At 40.9% G+C, this 20,890-nt stretch overlaps 2 protein-coding genes across 2 annotated transcripts; one reads left to right on the top strand and one right to left on the bottom strand.

The window, feature by feature from the left end:
* Positions 1 to 5,248: 5,248 nt before the first annotated feature.
* LOC127302315 (nuclear transport factor 2) lies at positions 5,249 to 7,949 on the top strand. Its single transcript, XM_051332742.2, has 2 exons — positions 5,249 to 5,649; positions 7,657 to 7,949. The coding sequence occupies exons 1-2, from the start codon at positions 5,353 to 5,355 to the stop codon at positions 7,729 to 7,731; spliced, it is 372 nt and encodes a 123-aa protein (XP_051188702.1). The 5' UTR covers positions 5,249 to 5,352; the 3' UTR covers positions 7,732 to 7,949.
* An 840-nt stretch (positions 7,950 to 8,789) lies between these two features.
* LOC127302314 (uncharacterized) lies at positions 8,790 to 10,915 on the bottom strand. The gene is made up of 2 exons (XM_051332741.2): positions 10,465 to 10,915; positions 8,790 to 9,095 (listed from the first exon to the last, which is right to left on the bottom strand). The coding sequence occupies exons 1-2, from the start codon at positions 10,799 to 10,801 to the stop codon at positions 9,064 to 9,066; spliced, it is 369 nt and encodes a 122-aa protein (XP_051188701.1). The 5' UTR covers positions 10,802 to 10,915; the 3' UTR covers positions 8,790 to 9,063.
* Between the last annotated feature and the right edge of the window lie 9,975 nt (positions 10,916 to 20,890).

Below are 20,890 nucleotides of genomic sequence, written 5' to 3'. Positions count from 1 at the left end.
GTCACACGCGATGGGAGAAGTCTCTTGGTAAAACTGTGCCATATCAGAATTTTGCTTGTTTCTCCTGCTGTGCTCGCTGCAACCTTTTGATGCTATACTTTTTTTAACAGTTTCTTAACAGGAATTTTGATATGCTCCTATGGTTTGCCTTTTCCTTTTTGCGGAATTGCTTGAACAAACGGGTGCTTTCCAACAGTTCAGTTCAATTGGGTTCCTCTATTGATAGCATCTATGCTAGAGTTTTTTTGTTTTTTTGCATACATAGTAAAAGTCGAAGGACATACTCCCTCTGTTCTCTTTTATAAAACGTTTTGGCTCTTTGGTAGATTCATTCACTTTAGTTTATATCTAGTCTATTTTTAGTATGTAGATTCACTTACTTTTCTTTGTATTTAGTCTATTCTAAAATATCTAAAATGTCTTATATTAGTAAACGGAGGAAGTAGGTTCTTGCCTAGGTATGTCATCAACATCAAAATTTCCAGTATGCTCTGCTTCAAATGTTGTTTTCCGGTCTAGAGCTTCTAGTTTGGGGGTTTCATTTGGATTATCTCCTAGCCATGTGTCTGCAACAGTAAATAATAAAAAAGAAAATGATCATAAAAATAACTTTGATTATGCTATCAAAAGATTTGAACCAAGAAATTCGAGTTGTAAAGAGCAAAAAAAAGTATCATATAGATAATGCTAATAATATTTCTATGGATTTTTGTGAAGAAGTGCAATAACGCTTGGAGGAACACTTATAACCTCCTATTCGTGAAGTCAAAAGAGCAAGAGTTTATAAAAGAAAAGAAAGTGTGTTCCAAACGTGGTTTGTAGGATCATGGAACTCATTAAGAAAACCTGATTTTGATTTGTATTTAAGATGAAAAGTAGCTTTTGGAATAACAAAGGGTTTAGACATTCGCCGAAACATAATTGTTTTCAAGAAACAATAAGAGATCACAAGTTAGATTCCTTTGATATCTTGGAAACAAAGAGAGATGTTTTTCTTCGCCTTTCTGTAATCACATATTAGGAGGGCTAGACTTTCAATGGTATTGTGTTCCTCCAATAGGATTTGTGTGTGTGTGTGTGGGGGGGGGGGGGGGGGGGGTTATTTGGTAGTAATGCCGGTAGGCTAACCATTCAGAATGTGGTTACCAGGGATAGACATGTGAAATTATATGTGACTTCAAAGTCAGAAGATTTTGAATGGTTCGGTAGAGGATTATGGTGCAGCTCAAGTTGAGAAAAAACCAGAAATTTTGGTCGAGTTTGCCAAGATTTACGAGGATGGGCCTTTCCCCATGCTTGTAGGTGACGACTTTAATATCATTAGACGAAAAGAAGAGAAAAACAATAATAATTTTGATGTTTGTTGGTCTTTTATTTTAAATGCTATTATCGAAAGTCTAGACTTGAGAGAGATAGCTCTTTAAGGAACACAATTTAATTGTGTGAATCATAAATAATCTTCAGGGTATGGGAAATTGGACCCGCTGAAAAGACACATATGTTACCCAGAGAGAAGAGGGTGAATATGCGGTTTAAAACTTTTACGAGATGTTCTTAACAATTGCGGAATAAAATTAGCGTTTAATTTGTGAAACATAAAACCTATATAAACTAGGGTTCATCCATGTGCACCAACAATTTATGCTAAGTAAGACAAGCAAATATGTGATAGCAAGAAATTGTATTTAAATCAGCGTGCAAACCGATGCCACCAGACTCACAGCCGGATCAAACTGTATGTGGCCCGAATTTCCAGTGTATGCCAAAAGGCTATACTAAGCACCGGCGGCCGCCGAACTAGTTCCGGTACGCCGAAACCAAACCAACGAGGATTATGGCACGCTGATCTAGGTAGCCATCGTGTTTGTCTTTATACCCGAGTTTACTTTCCTTATGATAGCCATCATGATTGAAGTAATTATATCTTGTTTATCAGTTGTTCTATATATATCTTGTGCTATCTTGCCTTGCTTAACTTGTTGGTGGTGCACTTAGTTAAACCTAGATTATTTAGGTTTTGTGCTTGTCAAATAAACTTTAGTTTAATTTTGCATCCTTAGAAGACAAATTCGTAATTGTTTTCAAAACATCTATTCACCACCCTCTAAGCGACATATCATCCTTTAAGATGTCGACCAAGACTCGCTTGAGACCTTTCGAAGAGTCTAGGTCGCCTGACTGTGGTAGGTTTTCTCCTCGCCACAACCTTGTTTTGTCGTTGTCCGGCGTAGAAAAGGTCGGGTTTTGGGGGTAGATGAATAATGTTGATTAAGGGTTAATTCGTTAAAGGATTAGGTGTTGTTTCATTTAGTTAAGAGCGCATCAAAATTTAGAGAGAAAATTCAGAGCACAAAACAATATCCAATAAAATTGAACCTCACATGACGTTTTAGGGTCACAATAAACCCCCATGTCACCTTTGCTCAGCCATCGTCGCCGCATGCGCTACAGCCGTCGACACTGATGACCCTACCAAGCCCGCCATGCCACCTCTCCCTTTTCCTACTCAACCCTATCCAAAATGACCCCTTCATTGATCTGCCTTTCCACCGCTAACACCTCCTTCGCTCGATGGCCCCTTCACTGTTGCTTAAATCATAACCCTCGGGTACGCTAGGGCTAGCGAAACAGGGGAAATGGGAATTCAATTCGATATGTCTCTATTTTAAACAACAACACGACCGTCAAGTAATTTATGTGGAAGTGGGGGCTTTGTAGAGTAGTCGTCCAAGGGCATGTGCTACTTGGCATCGTGGAATGCTACATGTCGCATTTTCAGCCATCTCATTTCACTAGTTTGTGAGGATATTTGCACATTGAGAATAAGTTTATGGGTGCACTCTTTATTTAACTCAAAATCAAGCCGATGCAAGGAGTTTTTTCTCAGTTTCTCCCGTGGATACTGCCTTCTCCTCCCGTTGCCCCTTTCCTCCATAACTGCCTCTAGCATCTCTCCGCCTCATCTCTGGCCGCAAAGATGGCCAACGGTGGGTGGGAGGGGGTCTATTTATGCATAGATGTAGGTTTAGGGTTGTTCGGCTTCTTCCTGTGAAGACACCTAGGTCATCAGAGCAATAGAGCACCTAGGTCATCAGAGCAATAGAGCGCCATTGAAACACAAGTTCGTCCACATAAACCACCACCTCCATCACCATTCATCAAAGCTATACAGTCGCCATCACAAACTCCATTCTCTTCCATCTCTATCTTCATATCCATCTACTTGTAATATTGATTCTTTCGCAATTGAAAACATTGTAAGACTATATGTTATTTATTTATGAAGGTTTTTCAATGCCATATTTATGATTCTTGATCTAATCATGTGTAAGTAGTCACGGGCTGAGGGCTATGGCCTAGCCTCGTACCAATATATGCATCTAATTGTAACGAGGTTGTTGTGTAATTGACTATTCTAGATCCATCTATTTGTCTCGCCCCTAGGACTTGTGAGATATCCAAGACCCTGAAGATCGATAAAGGTAAAAGGAGAGAGTAAAGGAGAGTTGAAGGTCATTCGCAAAATCTAGTGATAGTTGGGTAGTAGGTTGGCTATAAGTAAAAATTTAAGGATCAACTATGATGTCGTGGATCTTAGTGTTTTGATATGCTTATCTTAATAACCAGTGTGGGAGCCTCACGCAAGTCGGTGGAGACACGGTTGGACAATTAAATCCATAAGCATACGACAGTAGGCTATGATGTTATTAAGATGCATCGCCCACATGTATCATGAATCTCTATTTAATCTCCAACACATTTGTGCTTCGTTTTATCGTTTATATTTCATATGTTGTGCACAGCTGCAAGTGAAACCTTAGCCCTGGCCCATTTCATTCTATTGATAAAAACCATAAAAGATAACGTACGTTTGGTTTGGTAAACAAGTAATTTTACAAAGTTCTCAAAGACTCATTCATAGCATCTTACACCAAAGCAAGTAGTTTTCAAGGATTCCATGAACCTAGGTCTCTAGGAAAAAATAAGTTATACATCATCCATAATTTAGATCGAAGGTATCATCCTCCTATTGTTCCTGCTTTGGATCTAATGTGTGCTAGGGTCTGACTTCGGCTAGTGCTTCCAGCTCTCACGCTGGCGAGGTGCCAGGTGTTGCCCCCGCCGATGTGGTTTCTTTGTCGCCAAGATTTTGTTGCTTGCAGCGAACGACACATGCGTCTCTCAACGAGGTTAGTCCTCCATAGTGCTAAGCAGGCGGCTTAGTGATTGACTTCTTCTTCATCTCTTTCAGCTCGCCCTAGATGTGACATCGACGAAGTTTTGCGACTGCTTGGCAAATGATCGCTCCTAGGTTGTTTTGTTTGTTTGCTTTCTTTTTCAAAGGTCTTTATGTAAAAGTGAACAACTATTCTATTTGTGATGTACCGTTGTGCTAATCTAATACTTGCTCTGTTCCAATAAATAAGGCGTATTTTTAAAAAGTCAAGTTAATTAGACTTTCACTATTTTTTTAAAAATACCAAGAAACTATAACACTACATGGATATCATAAGAAATACATTTCATGATATATCTAATGGTGTTGATTTTGAATTGTACATATTTATAAGTTTTTTCTAAAAGTTTGATCAAAGTTATATAGTTTGACTTTTGATCTTTTTTTGAAACCAGGCACTCCCTTTGTCCACAAAATAATGTCAAAAATTTGTCAAAATTCAGATGTATGTTTTTACTAAATATGTCTAAATATATCTAAATTTGGATAACCGCGATATCTTTTTATGGACAGTGGTAGTAGCATGGTCCACCTTTTTCTTAAATCAAGCCGATCCAATATGTACAAGGATATCGGACAGAGATTTGGTACACATAGCCACGAGTGATCTCATTAAAAAACAAAAAAACATATTTTTGAGTTTAAAATTTTTCTGAAAAAAGATCCACATATAATTAATAATGTATTCACAAACATGTGAAATATCAATTTTAAATATTTTATATTCTGAGCTACACAAAAATGAAAAAAACGTAGATCAAACATCGGAGTAGTCATTTTCAAATCTTCAAAACGTATCAGATTTTGCCATTTTTATCTAGCACAAAATAAATAGAATTCCGGTTTAAGATTTAGCATAACTGTGAGATGTATCACTGATAATCTCCAAAATAAATTGTACATTTTTGATAACTTTTAAAACTGGTTTTTATTTTGTTTAAATGACGAGAGCAGCGGAGCTCCGGAGGAAAAAATTCACTTTCCCAAGGATATCGCATTTTACAGGATTCCATTCCACCCCGCCGCGTCGTTCGTACGCAAACTGAAACATTCCATACGCGACCGGGCCTCCTCAAACCCTAACCTCACAGGCGGCGGCGGCGGCGGCGGCGGAGATGGACCCCGACGGAGTGGCCAAGGCGTTCGTCGACCACTACTACCGCACCTTCGACTCCAACCGGGCGGGGCTGGTGGGGCTGTACCAGGAGGGCTCCATGCTCTCCTTCGAGGGCGAGAAGTTCATGGGCGCCGCCGCCATCGCCGCCAAGCTCACCTCCCTCCCCTTCGACAAGTGCCTCCACAAGGTCGTCACCGTCGACTGCCAGCCCGCCGGCCCCACTGGCGGCGTGCTCGTCTTCGTCTCCGGATCGCTCCAGGCAGGGGAGGGCGAGCACCAGATCAAGTTCTCGCAGGTACGGGCTCCGATCCTTTTGCACGATCTAATTCCTGCTCGCTGCTATGTTCTGATTGAAGCGTTACATCTTTTGTGGACAACTTTTGCGCTTAGATCTCCATTCAGAAATGGTTTAGGATGGCGCTACTGGCTTGCGGATGCCAGGATGAATTGTTATATCTCCGTCAGGGATGTTACGGTGCCATGTGAAGAATGTTAGATTGCTGTTGACTCCCAATGGTTAACTGTGCTTTTCTCAGTTGTTTAATCTAAACTGGTATGCCCAAATATCTAGTTTATGCTGTTCTTCAGATAGTCTCTGGACTGGGTGGTCCCCGCTTATAGATCTCAATGCTGTAATAGCTTAGGCCTTAGGAGGGCGGTAGGTGACTGGCGTGGTTGCTTGTGAATGCTACACTGAACTGTTAGATTTCCATCAGGAATGTTGTGTGAACAACCTTAGATTGTCCTGGTTTAATCTCAATTGTCTACTGTCCACTATAGTTTGTTTTGGACTGCATTATAACCTGCTCATTGGTGCTGTTGATTTTTTTTTTATTTGGTCTCTGGCGGGAGATTAAAATTCTATGAGCTTAGTCTGACATGATCTACTATTGTTCTGGGATTTCGGTATTACACAGCCTATTGGTGCTGTTTTTGCATAATATGGTAGCCACTATTTACCATGGTATGGTGCAAACTGTCCTTATGTGATTTGAACTAAAAATAGCTTGCTCTCCCTTCCTCCAGTACATACTATATTCTTATAAAATGGATTAGATCAAATTCTTGTGGTTGGCTTCTTCTCATGCGTAGTAAATAAAATGGTATCACTAGATTCCCATCAGGGATGTTGTGTGAACAACCTTAGATTGTTCTGGTCTATTCTCAATTGTTAACTGAACCCGTTGTGATTTATCTGCTGTCAACTATAGTTTATTTTGGACTGCATTATAACTGGCTCATCAGTGCTGTTGATTTTTTTTTATTTGGTCTCTGGCTAATGGCTATTGCCCTGGACATTGAAATTCTATGAGCTTAGCCTCACAGGATCTACTATTGTTCTGATATTTCAGTATTACACAGCCTATGCGATCTTCTACCTGCCATGAGCTTAATCTGATTTGTGCTTTTCAAGTAGTCTGTGGATTCTTGATGTGATCTGTACCATTACCTTTAGTTCTTCCTGTGGCAAATGGTTTTTTTATGTGTTACCACTTGCCATTTGTTTATGCCTTGTCCTGTAAGTATATGCTTGCCACTGATCTCTTGGTGGAAGGATTGGAATATGTATTATTATCTTAAATATGCATTGACTGTGGTTTTGTTTCAGCAGAACCCATCAAATCAGGTGTTCTCTTTGCTCTGGAATATCAAAATGTCTTTTTGTACTTTTGTTCTTTTGTTCTTTTGTCTGTTGTATAGTCATAGAATAAAAATCTTGTAAAATTCTATATTAATTTCTCTATCTTAGTCAAGTTATACCTTATACATTGATACCTCTTACTATAGCCCTATTGTTCTTTTTGCATAATATGGTAGCCACTATTTACATGGTGCAAACTGTGCTTATGTGATTTCAACTAAAAATAGGTTGCTTTCCCTTCCTCCAGTACATATATGCTTATAAGATGGATTAGATCAAATTCCTGTGGTGGACTTCTGCTTGTGTGTAGTAAATAAAATGGTATCATTATTTTTTTTGTCTCATTTCTCTGTTATTTCTGTGAAGAAATTGCACATGATATACCTGTATGCCCTTTTCTCTCATATCTTCATTATGGCGTGACTGTGCATTCCTTGTTGAATTTGCGTCTCTGCCAGCTTTATTTTGTTTTAATTTGCTATGTGGATGTTATTGTGTGGCTTCATAATCATTGCTATGAATTCGTAGATCACCGTAAATCATTTTTTGCATGTATTTGCCGATTTGTGATTGTTTTGATGTGTCCAAGTTCTTTGGAAAGATTATGCTTGGCATACCCACCGGTCTCTTTGCTAACATTACCATGTTCTGGTGGTGCAGATGTTCCATTTGATGCCAGTTGGACCAGGGAACTTCTACGTGCAGAACGACATGTTCCGCCTGAACTACGGCTAAGAACCTTCCTAGAGGTTGTTTCTCCCTGATGGAAGACAGACAATCTTTTCTCAAAAAGAAACAATCTGGTTGTGGTTTTTGACGGTGAAAATCTTTTGTGCTTTATGAGCTTTGCCTGTGGTGAAACATGACACCCTGTATGGACCTGGGTCTGTATTAGTGTATTGTATTCTGGTCTTCTCACAACAATAGTGGTAAAAACTTCGCAATTCTGTTCTTGCATGCGTTCATGGCATCCACATGTCCATTTTATCTTCTGTTAATCAAGAAAGATATAGACCGAGAGTTGGCAGACTGCATCCGTATCTTATAGAATCTCTAGCGCGTGAAGTTTAGAATAAAGTGAAAACACACGTGGTTACCTGATTCTGTGTCTGATGCTGACAGTAACCCCAAAAGGAGCCAGTTGCTTGCCTTTGCCGGAGAGCTGAGCTTGGCTTCTTGAGGTTGCTCACCTCTTGCTTTCATGGCCCTGCTTTCGACCTGGCCACATACTTGTCAGTTCGTTGGGTCTCAGGGCAGCCATTTTCGAGATGTAGTCAGGGCAACCTGAGAGGTACCAGGATCTGCAGTTACCTGTAGCAATCTCATAAATGGGTCCAGGAGAATAGCACTTTCATGAAGGTCCGATAGCCTTGCTAGCTCAGACTAGGACAGGTCAAATTCAACAAGAGGAGACAAATGGTAGTGTAATCAAAAGCAATACGCCATTACCACCGGATTGGACACACGCCTATTTTCTTTTTCATTTCCAAAATGGAGGAACCTATAATCAAAATCATAAAAGTTAATTTCAAGTGCAGGAGACACTGCTAGCCTTCTAGTGGACAAATTATGCAGATTAGAGTGTTTCCTTTCAAATAAAAGCAAGAGAATGCCAACGGAACAGTTGCCATCAGAGCAGGACAGATAACAGTCACCCTCCAAAATGGACAATTCATTTGTGATCAACAAACATACAAATACAATTTCAAGTATATGTGGCATTACAAGCCTTCCACTGGGAAAGATATCTGATTCCAGTAATTACCCTCAAACCGTGGCAAGAGCATGGCGAATAAGATACAAGCTTATCCGAAAATACGGAAAGAAAAGAGGCTTTCCACTCCTGAAACAATTATATGCCCCGCGTAATACACCAGAGCATTCTTCCCGTATGTACAAAGTTTGCTGTCAAGATGTATCCTCCTAGCTATAGTTTCAAACCTGTAGTGTTACATGGTAAAAGTTGCCCAGGAAGGAAAATACAGTTCGCAACACTGGCAGTGCTGCCCAAACTTGGCTGCTTCTATACATCTCTGTGGGGAGCACACTCCATATTCAACTTCACGTCTACATGAATGGCGATTTGGGAAATATATGCCCTGTGAGAAGAGGACAATAAAAAGGTCAAGTGATACTCCTGTATTGGATAGTTGAGCAAGCAATACATATGCAGAAAGTCTTGGCAGCATGATAATGACATATGTACAGCACCATTTAGTATCGGCAAAGAATATATATATAAAGGAGTTACATCAGTATAATCATACAAACTGAGTTTAGATTGAAAATTGGATCTTCACGATGTTCTGAAATCTATCAGCATAATGTATTATAGGAACATAATGGCAGAGACTTTATCATGTAAATAAAACTGCCCTCGAGCAAATCGTGCTTGGTGGGGGAACCAAGGCTCACCGTGTCCGCAACTACTTACTTGGAAGACAGTCTCTAATCAATCTAGTAAATTGTCTATTTAAAAATCATGTTCCTATCAGAAATGTAAGAATGAAAGCGAAATGTTAAATAATATAGGTCAAGTTTCTATTTTCCTCTCTTGTTTTTTCCATCTAAGAGACTAAGACAGCTCTTTTTTGGCAGGATTATCAATGCTTATGTATTCGTCCTATGAAGTTTACCCCCTAAGAACCCTACCCAGCTACCCGTGGCCTGTCAACATTAGCAAAGATATAAAGTTTCTTATTCTTGTCTCCTGCTTGACAAGCACAAAAGCGCTTAAGCAATTAAATCACCCTTCACTTTTGAGTAACTTTTTGACTTCATATGTTTACTGCTTCTTTCCACCTTTGGTTCCATACGGTTATTGAGGCAGTTATATTCTTCTCATTGTTTTTTTAACTCATCAAGAAGCTACTTTAAACGGTCTTTCTTAGTCTAATTCCGAGAACTACATTATCCGGGCAATAAACTCTCACTAGCACGCAGAAGAAGTCACATATTTTTCTTTTCTTTTTCCCTCTAGGCTATGAGGTAAGGATGACTGTTGCTTAAATCTTAAGTTAATCCCAATTGACCAGGGAGAGGGCCAAAGATTTTTGTGAAGAAAAGAAGAATTTCTGGTCATAAGGATGAATATGATGCCCTGATGAAGTGAATTGGTAGACCAATCCTAAAATTCCAATCTGATCCGCGTGTAAGCTTCATGAATAACAACAATATTCAGAACAATTTATATCGCCCATATACCATGGCTGCTTTCCTTCAACTCTGTGCAGAAATTAAGCACAGACGCCCAATTCGGTGCATCTAACGCGGATCGAGCCAAGAGACAGCACTAATTCTCGTATCCCTTCCCAATTGGCCTAAAATTTACACAGAATACCCTTCCCAATTGGCCTAAAATTTACACAGAATCGCATCGCAATGTCGAATAATCCAAAACACACAGAAACAGACAAGCCGTAGTAATTCTTTTCCCCTCGAAGGAAGGGGAACGGCCAGATCACGTACATGTGGAGGCGTCCTTGTGGGACGAGGGGGAGGAGCACGCGGCGGGCCAGCAGAGGATGGCCCTCCCGATCCCGGAGAGGTTGGTGAGGAAGCCGACGAAGAGGAAGACGCAGGCGAGGCCGAGGACCCAGGGCATGAGGAAGAATCCGAGCATGAAGGTGAGCGAGCCGCAGAGCATGAGCGCCATGGACGCGCCCAGCAGCATGGACGCCACCCCCGCCGCCGACACCTGCCGCGGCCCCGCGGCCGCCTCCCCCGGCGGTTGGAGGATCGTGAGCACGAGCGCGCTGAGCTCGTAGAGGATCCGCGACTGCTGCGTCTCCGCCGCCGTCCTCATGCCGCCGGAAGTCGGATCGGAGGAGGGGACGGGATTGGGGAAAGAAATGGTTTTTGCGTTGCGTTGTGGGTTGGGTTTGAGAGGAGCTTTCGAGCTGTTGAAAGGGAAAAGGGAGCATGGGCGTTGTTGAAATAGGGGGATGGGTCCACCGTCCGCGAGAGGATAATGGATGCCCGTACTGATTATTTTTCCCGATCTTCGTGCTGATTTTTTACCGCTTACTGTTTTCACATAAAAAAATGATTTCCTGATTTCTACTCAGATCTTATTTGGATCATTTGCATCACAATTTGTGCACTTAGGTTATAACTAAGTAATTTTTAGCTTCAAACCGTTGAATTTTCTTTGTAAGAATCGTGAGTTGCAAAGTTGTCGCAACTGAGATTCGATGAAATGTTGAATGAGAACTAAGGTAAATCTCATTTTATTGAAAAAAATAGTCACATCCTTTTCGTTGTTTATTGGTTACTTATCTTTGTTGTGAGGTTGTGTGATCGATGAGTTAATCGTCCTTCTACATCGCTTGCCAAGGGTATAACTAATTGCCGGGTAAACAATTTAAAATGATATAACTCGTTAACTTTTTAAAATAACATGTTAACTATTTAAACAGCGGATTTTTCTGCAATAAAAGTTCATCGACATATGCTTTCCAATACAAGGCATACAAAATGGTGGCACGTAGGTGAGATGAGGTACCAATAAATAAAACATCTTATTCCTTTATTATAGACTATTTCTTGGGTAAAAATAGGGAAATCTGTGGATTAATCAAGAGTTGTTCTAATCCGTGTGAGAAATATCCTCAACACAACTGGAAGCTATAAGTGCCACACATCACAATGTTCTGATCTTTGTAGTTTGTACACTTTAATAACGAGTGTTGCACAAGGCAATACATGCGATTTTAGTTGTCATGTAATTTGGAGAATGGCAAACGTAGTGGAACGTCTTCACCAAGGGGCACGAGAGACTTGTAATGAAGGATACAATCAGAACTAAGATCAAATCACTCGTACTAAATTTTAAGTTCTTGGCAGAGTTTTGATTCTTAGATTACCTTTTTTAAATGACATTTTGATACCATGAGTGTTTTGAGGTATTTGATACAATGTTTTACCATGAAAGTGAATAAAAACAAGAGTAATGGTGTAAAAAGCCCTAGAAATGTTAGGGGTATGACAATTTAAAAATAAATTAAAATCAAGTGGATAACATTGTAATTTTCACGTGGAAAACTATACCACCCTCCATGTCCCTCCAACGAAGAGTTGAAGATGAGATTAGAAGACAAACTAGTGAAAGAACATCTCTCATAATATGTTTTGAGTGTTTGATGTCAATGTATGTGATACACTAATGTTTGATGAACTGGTGCAGGGATTATATAAATACATGTATATGTGTGACTTGTGTGGAAAAACGAGTCAAAAGGAAGCTGTAACAGAATCACCAGGCCGGATAATCCGGGCCGGATATTTGCAAAATATCCGACCCCCAAAATTTGTCTAAGGACTCAAGCTTTTTCGGCTCTGGCATGGGGCCGGACAATTGGCCGGATTTTTGACCGGAATTTCCCCAGGCCAGACTTTTCGCACCGGATAATCCGAGCCGGATATTTGCAAAATATCAGGCCCCCAAAATTTGGCTAAGGACCAGAGGCGACTCGGCTCAGTACCTCCCTGGCATCAGGCCGGACTTTTGGCCGGATAATCTCCATGGCCGGATTTTTCCGGGAGGCCGGATTATCCGGCCCCAACTCAGACCGGATTATCCGGCCCTCGGAAGCCTCCAACGGCTGGATTTTGAGAGGGGGTATTTATACCCCCTTCTTCTTCCTTCCTCCTTGCTCAATCACTGGAAAAATTCTGCCAAGTCTCACCACCATTAGAGCCACCTCAAGAACTCAAGATTTGCAAGATCTCCTTCCTCCCCCAACCAAAGCTCTTGATCTTTGGAGATTTGAAGGAGAAGACACCGATCTACATCCTCACCGAAGCGATTTACATTTTCCCCTCATTTGTTTGAGGGCTCTCTTGCTAGTGTTCCTTTTTGGATCCCTAGTTGATTTGTGTTGATGTATTGTTGTTGATTGTTGTGTTGTTACAGATTTGGGAGCCTCCAATTTGGTTGTGGATGTATGCCCCAAGAACCTTGTAAAGACCCGGTTTCCGCCTTGAGGAAATCCCTTAGTGGAAGTAGGCTAGGCCTTCGTGGCGTTGCTCACAGGAGATCTGAGTGAAGCCTTCGTGGCTGTTGGTTTGACTTTCATAGCAATCACACTCCTCCAAACATAGACGTACCTTCTTGCAAAGGAAGGGAACTATGGGAATCATCTCTGTGTCTCCGCGTGCTCCACTCTCGGTTACCTCTATCCTATTCTATCTCCTATATATTGCATAGCCATCTCTTGCTTAGTTGTTAACCTTGTCATATAGGTAAATTCACTTAGTTGCATATCTAGAGAATTTACCTTTGTGTCAAACCTAAATCGAAAAATAACTAAAAATTGGTTAGCACATATTCACCCCCCTCTAGGTGCGGTATACGATCCTTTCAACTACTACTTGACACTTAATACAATCTAGAACTATCCATTTTATTTCCCATAATCTATAGAAACCTCTACTTATTTATTTATTTGCTAATCATAGTCTAAGACACTCTACGAAGTTTCACATATATCACTATACAAACATGTTGATGCTATTGGTACATGTAAATCCAGTGTAACAATAAAGTTTTGCATACATCCCAACTAAACAATAAAACATGTTTTGTGGCAAAATACATTTTATGATTGGCACTAGAGAATACACAGTGAAAAATACTGTAACATATAAACATTTGTGGCTGAATGCGTATTAATTTTGCTAATTATAGGTGTAAATATTATATATGATACTGTACCAAATAATTTATATTTGTAAAAACAATGTATCATTTGCGACAAGATGAATTATCACAAAGTAAAAAAGTTTACTATAAATGGATAGACTTCTTTCTAATTTATGATGGGAGCACAAAATAGTTGACTAGCAAATTGTTCAACACGATGCGAATATGCGTCAATACTCATGATGTTGTTTGTTTTGTTGATTGTCTCAATCATGTTACTAGCCTAGTAGTGTTATTTGCTATTGACATGTTGTATTGTTAAAATGTTGTGTGTGTGAGATACTAGTCTACGACCTGTTGTAGTGTTGTATGTGTGTTGTTGGACTGATATTACTACTGGTGTTCGTATGTGGCACTATGGTTGATGTTGCCGCGGCTGGAAGAAGGAGAACATAAAAGACTAAGTGATGGCCAAGATGTTAAGGCGAATAATGGCTAAGTGATAGCCAAGAAGGAGAAGATTATGTGAGCATTCATGGTTAACTTCAAGATGTCATCAATATGAAGAAAGAAGAAATGATTCGAGATTGACCAACTCAAGTGCATGTTCAGGGTGAGCCATCTAAATAAGAGTTCATATATATGCTTGAAACTTTCCATATATTTGGTGATGATGGATATGCGAACATATGCCTAAGGCCAGGGTTAACCATAATCAAGACTCACCAATCAAGCACAATCAAGAAATACATTCCATCTTGAGGTGGACATGATCGTCACCATAAAGCTCAAGTGAAATGCGCAAGGCAAAAATTTGACCTTGATAAATTTATCTTTTCCTGTGTCATGCATACTCTTATTTGGTTGTCTCGGTTATACGATCGATCGCCATACTATCAAGGGGGTGGGGGCTCTTGAGTGAGTAACTTGATTGTATCGTTTAGGGCATCTCCAACATGGCGGCGCAAATCGGACGTCCAAATTGTCCGCGTGCGTCCATTTGCGTCGAGCGGCGGACGCGAAAAAGACCGTTTTTGTCCGCGCGTCCGTTTGCACCTGGGGGTGCCTCCAGCGGCCCGACGCATTTCCGCGTCGGCATGAATTAGGATGTTTGAAAACAACAAAATAAAGAGTTTCAATGAAGTCATAGCTATTACATCCAAATTTTAAAAAGTCTACATGAAAATAAGATGGTATTCCTCTAGGCATTGTCTTCATGGTCAGCTAATGCTCACTGATGCTCAATCAGATCCGTTTGCAGCCGTTTGCACACGGTCTCGTCAGTGAGTTCTACATTCATATGCAGATAGTCCTCCCAAGATAAAGCCCAGTGGAGTGGCGCAACCACCTCACCTTGGAATTCCCAGTGGTTCGCATTGCGGCCATCAAGACGCTCGTTCTTAACGATCATGTTGTGCATGATCACGCAACATGGCATCACCTCATGCATGGTCTTCAGCGACCATGTTCTTGCCGGGTGACGAACAATTGCACACAAAGCTTGAAGTAGTCCCTGTGGAGCCGAAGGTGCCCTTCCACTCTGTTGCGCGGCAAGTTTTTTGAGCGGCCCTTGACAGAGCCTGATACGTCTCCGACGTATCGATAATTTTTATGTTCCATGCCACATTATTGATGATATCTACATGTTTTATGCATACTTTATGTCATATTTATGCGTTTTCCGGAACTAACCTATTGACGAGATGCCGAAGGGTCAGTTCCTGTTTTCTGCTGTTTTTGGTTTCAGAAATACTAGTAAGGAAATATTCTCGGAATCGGACGAAATCAACGCCCAGCATCTTAGAATCCCCGGAAGCATCCAGAACACCCGAGAGAGGCCAGAGGGGGGCCACAGGCCCACCAGATGGTAGGCCGGCGCGGCCAAGGGGGGGCCGCGCCCCCCTAGTGTGTTGTCGCCTCGTTGACCTTCTGACGCCGCCTCTTCGCCTATAAGAAGCCCCTCGACCTAAAACTTCGATACGGAAGAGCCACGGTACGAGAAACCTTCCAGAGCCGCTGCCATCGCGAAGCCAAGATCTAGGGGACAGGAGTCTCTGTTCCGGCACGCCGCCGGGACAGGGAAGTGCCCCCGGAAGGCTTCTCCATCGACACCACCGCCATCTTCATCAACGCTGCTGTCTCCCATGAGGAGGGAGTAGTTCTTCATCGAGGCTCGGGGCTGTACCGGTAGCTATGTGGTTAATCTCTCTCCTATGTACCTCAATACAATGATCTCATGAGCTGCCTTACATGATTGAGATTCATATGAGTTTTGTATCACTATTCGTCTATGTGCTACTCTAGTGATGTTATTAAAGTACTCTATTCCTCCTGCATGATGTAATGTGGACAGTGTGTGCATCATGTAGTACTTGGCGTAGTTTATGATTGTGATCTCTTGTAGATTATGAAGTTAACTATTACTATGATGGTATTGGTGTGATCTATTTGGTTATGTTGATCTATCTTGCACTCTAAGGTTATTTAAATATGAACATCGAATATTGTGGAGCTTGTTAACTCCGGCATTGAGGGTTCGTGTAATCCTACACAGTGGTGTTCATCATCCAACAAGAGGGTGTAGAGTCCAGCATCTATTTATTTATTCTGTTATGTGATCAATGTTGAGAGTGTCCACTAGTGAAAGTATAATCCCTAGGCCTTGTTCCTAAATACTGCTATCGCTGCTTGTTTACTATTCTACTGCATCTGTACTGTCCGCAATATTACCACCATCAACCACACACCAGTCCTGGATAGCAAAGCACTTTTCTGGCGCTGTTGCTACTGCTCATATATATTCATACCACCTGTATTTCACTATCTCTTCGCCGAACTAGTGCACCTATTAGGTGTGTTGGGGACACAAGAGACTTCTTGCTTTGTGGTTGCAGGGTTGCATGAGAGGGATATCTTTGACCTCTTCCTCCCTGAGATCGATAAACCTTGGGTGATCCACTTAAGGGAAACTTGCTGCTGTTCTACAAACCTCTGCTCTTGGAGGCCCAACACTGTCTACAAGAATAGAAGCTCCCGTAGACATCAAGTACTTTTCTGGCGCCGCTGCCGGGAGGAAAGGTAAAAGGCACTCATACTCCGGTTCAGTAATGATGCTTTTAAGCGCCATTGTGTTTGTGGTCGAAGCTATTTCCTTTAGATCCTGCAATTGCATCTTTTTGTTTCTTGTTTACACTAGTAAGGCATAATGGACAACAATGAGCTTCTTATTCTATTTCCTGATTTAATACATGGATGGTTTGATCCGAAAATTAAAAAACCCATGGAACATATTAGTATGAACACTTTGAACACCATTGTTGCTAATGATATGGAAAATTCTAAGCTTGGGGAAGCTGGCTTTGATGAGCATGATATTTTTAGTCCCCCAAGCGTTGAGGAGAAAATTTACTTTGATGATACTTTGCCTCCTATTTATGATGATTATAATGATAGTAGTCTTTTGGTGCCGCCTGTTATGGAGGATAAATTTGATTATGATTACAATATGCCTCCTATATTTGATGATGAGAATAATAATGATAGCTACTTTGTTGAATTTGCTCCCACTACAACTAATAAAATTGACTATGCTTATGTGGAGAGTAATAATTTTATGCATGAGACTCATGATAAGAATGCTTTATGTGATAGTTATATTGTTGAGTTTGCTCATGTTGCTACTGGATATTATTATGAGAGAGGAAAATATGGTTGTAGAAATTTTCATGTTACTAAAACACCTCTCTATATGCTTAAAATCTTGAAGCTGCACTTGTTTTATCTTTATATGCTTGTTGCATTATGCTTCATGAACTTGTTTATTTACAAGATTCCTTTTCATAGGAAGCACGTTAGACTTAAATGTGTTTTGAATTTGCTTCTTGATGCTCTCTTTTGCTTCAAATACTATTTCTTGTGAGTGCATCATTAAAACTGCTGAGCCCATCTTAATGGCTATAAAGAAAGAACTTCTTGGGAGATAACTGATGGCGTGTATTTCACATGTTCGTTGGGCAACCCCAAGAGGAAGGTATGATGCGCACAGCAGCAAGTTTTCCCTCAGAAAGAAACCAAGGTTTATCGAACCAGGAGGAGCCAAGAAGCACGTTGAAGGTTGATGGCGGCGGGATGTAGTGCGGCGCAACACCAGGGATTCCGGCGCCAACGTGGAACCTGCACAACACAACCAAAGTACTTTGCCCCAACGAAACAGTGAGGTTGTCAATCTCACCGGCTTGCTGTAACAAAGAGTTAACCGTATTGTGTGGAAGATGATTGTTTGCAGAAAACAGTAGAACAAGATTGCGAGATTGTATTTCAGTAAAGAGAATTGGACCGGGGTCCACAGTTCACTAGAGGTGTCTCTCCCATAAGACGAACAGCATGTTGGGTGAACAAATTACAGTTGGGCAATTGACAAATAAAGAGGGCATGACCATGCACATACATATTATGATGAGTATTGTGAGATTTAATTGGGCATTACGACAAAGTACATAGACCGTCATCCAACTGCATCTATGCCTAAAAAGTCCACCTTCAGGTTATCATCCGAACCCCTTCCAGTATTAAGTTGCTAACAACAGACAATTGCATTAAGTATGGTGCGTAATGTAACTAGTGACTACATCCTTGAACATAGCACTAATGTTTTATCCCTAGTGGCAACAGCACAACACAACCTTAGAACTTTCTCACACATCGTCCCTGTGTCAATGCAGGCATGAACCCACTATCGAGCATAAGTACTCCCTCTTGGAGTTACAAGCATCTACTTGGCCAGAGCATCTACTAGTAACGGAGAGCATGCAAGATCATAAACAACACATAGCATAACTTTGATAATCAACATAACAAGTATTCTCTATTCATCGGATCCCAACAAACGCAACATATAGAATTACAGATAGATGATCTTGATCATGTTAGGCAGCTCACAAGATCCGACAATGATAGCACAATGGGGAGAAGACAACCATCTAGCTACTGCTATGGACCCATAGTCCAGGGGTAGACTACTCACTCATCACTCCGGAGGCGACCATGGCGGCGTAGAGTCCTCCGGGAGATGATTCCCCTCTCCGGCAGGGTGCCGGAGGCGATCTCTGGATCCCCGAGATGGGATCGGCGGCGGCGGCGTCTCTGGAAGGTTTTCCGTATCGTGGTTCTCGGTACTGGGGGTTTCGTCACGGAGACTTTTTATAGGCGGAAGGGCAGGTCAAGAGGCGGCACGGGGGCCCCACACCACAGGGCCGCGCGGCCAAGGGGGGGCCGCGCCGCCCTATGGTGTGGCCCCTCCGTGGCCCCTCTTCGTCTCTCCTTCGGACTTCTGGAAGCTTCGTGAGAAAATAGGCCCACAGGCTTTGATTTCGTCCAATTCAGAGAATATTTCCTTACTAGGATTTCTGAAACCAAAAACAGCAGAAAACAGCAACTGGCACTTCGGCATCTTGTTAATAGGTTAGTTCCAGAAAATGCACGAATATGACATAAAGTGTGCATAAAACATGTAGATAACATCAATAATGTGGCATGGAACATAAGAAATTATCGATACGTCGGAGACGTATCAGCATCCCCAAGCTTAGTTCTGCTCGTCCCGAGCAGGTAAAACGATAACACAGATAATTTCTGGAGTGACATGCCATCATAATCTTGATCATACTATTTGTAAAGCATATGTAGTGAATGCAGCGATCGAAACAATGTATATGACATGAGTAAACAAGTGAATCATATAGCAAAGACTTTTCATGAATAGCACTTCAAGACAAGCATCAATAAGTCTTGCATAAGAGTTAACTCATAAAGCAATAATTCAAAGTAGAGATATTGAAGCAACACAAAAGAAGATTAAGTTTCAGCGGTTGCTTTCAACTTGTAACATGTATATCTCATGGATATTGTCAACATAGAGTAATATAATAAGTGCAATAAGCAAATATGTAGGAATCAATGCACAGTTCACACAAGTGTTTGCTTCTTGAGGTGGAGAGAGATAGGTGAACTGACTCAATATTGAAAGTAAAAGAATAGTCCTCCATAGAGGAAAAGCATCGATTGCTATATTTGTGCTAGAGTTTTGATTTTGAAAACATGAAACGATTTTGTCAACGGTAGTAATAAAGCATATGCATCATGTAAATTATATCTTATAAGTTGCAAGCCTCATGCATAGTGTACTAATAGTGCCCGCACCTTGTCCTAATTAGCTTGGACTACCGGGTCATCACAATGCATTGTTTTTACCAAGTGTCACAAAGGGGTACCTCTATGTCACACTTTGTACAAAGGTCTAAGGAGAAAGCTCGCATTGGATTTCTCGCTATTGATTATTCTTCAACTTAGACATCCATACCGGGACAACATAGACAACAGATAATGGACTCCTCTTTTATGCATAAGCATATAACAACAATTAATAATTTTCTCATTTGAGATTTGAGGATTGTTGTCCAAAACTGAAACTTCCACCATGGATCATGGCTTTAGTTAGCGGCCCAATGTTCTTCTCTAACAATATGCATGCTTAACCATAAGGTGGTAGATCTCTCTTACTTCAGACAAGACGGACATGCATAGCAACTCACATGAAATTCAACAATGAATAGTTGATGGCGTCCCCAGTGAACATGGTTATCGCACAACAAGCAACTTAATAAGAGATAAAGTGCATAATTACATATTCAATACCACAATAGTTTTTAAGCTATTTGTCCCATGAGCTATATATTGCAAAGGTGAATGATGGAATTTTAAAGGTAGCACTCAAGCAATTTGCTTTGGAATGGCGGAAAATACCATGTAGTATAGGTAGGTATGGTGGACACAAATGGCATAGTGGTTGGCTCAAGTATTTTGGATGCATGAGAAGTATTCCCTCTCGATACAAGGTTTAGGCTAGCAAGGCTTATTTGAAACAAACACAAGGATGAACCGGTGCAGCAAAACTCACATAAAAGACATATCGAAAACATTATAAGACTCTACACCGTCTTCCTTGTTGCTCAAACTCAATACTAGAAATTATCTAGACCTTAGAGAAACCAAATATGCAAACCAAATTTTAGCATGCTCTATGTATTTCTTCATTAATGGGTGCAAAGCATATGATGCAAGAGCTTAAACATGAGCACAACAATTGCCAAGTATCACATTACCCAAGACATTTATAGCAATTACTACATGTATCATTTTCCAATTCCAACCATATAACAATTTAACGAAGGAGAAACTTCGCCATGAATACTA

This window comes from Lolium perenne, chromosome 5 (assembly GCF_019359855.2).
Source record: "Lolium perenne isolate Kyuss_39 chromosome 5, Kyuss_2.0, whole genome shotgun sequence".
Taxonomy (NCBI): Eukaryota; Viridiplantae; Streptophyta; class Magnoliopsida; order Poales; family Poaceae; genus Lolium; species Lolium perenne.
The sequence above is the reverse complement of the archived record's forward strand: the minus strand, read 5'-3'. Positions and strand labels throughout refer to the sequence as shown.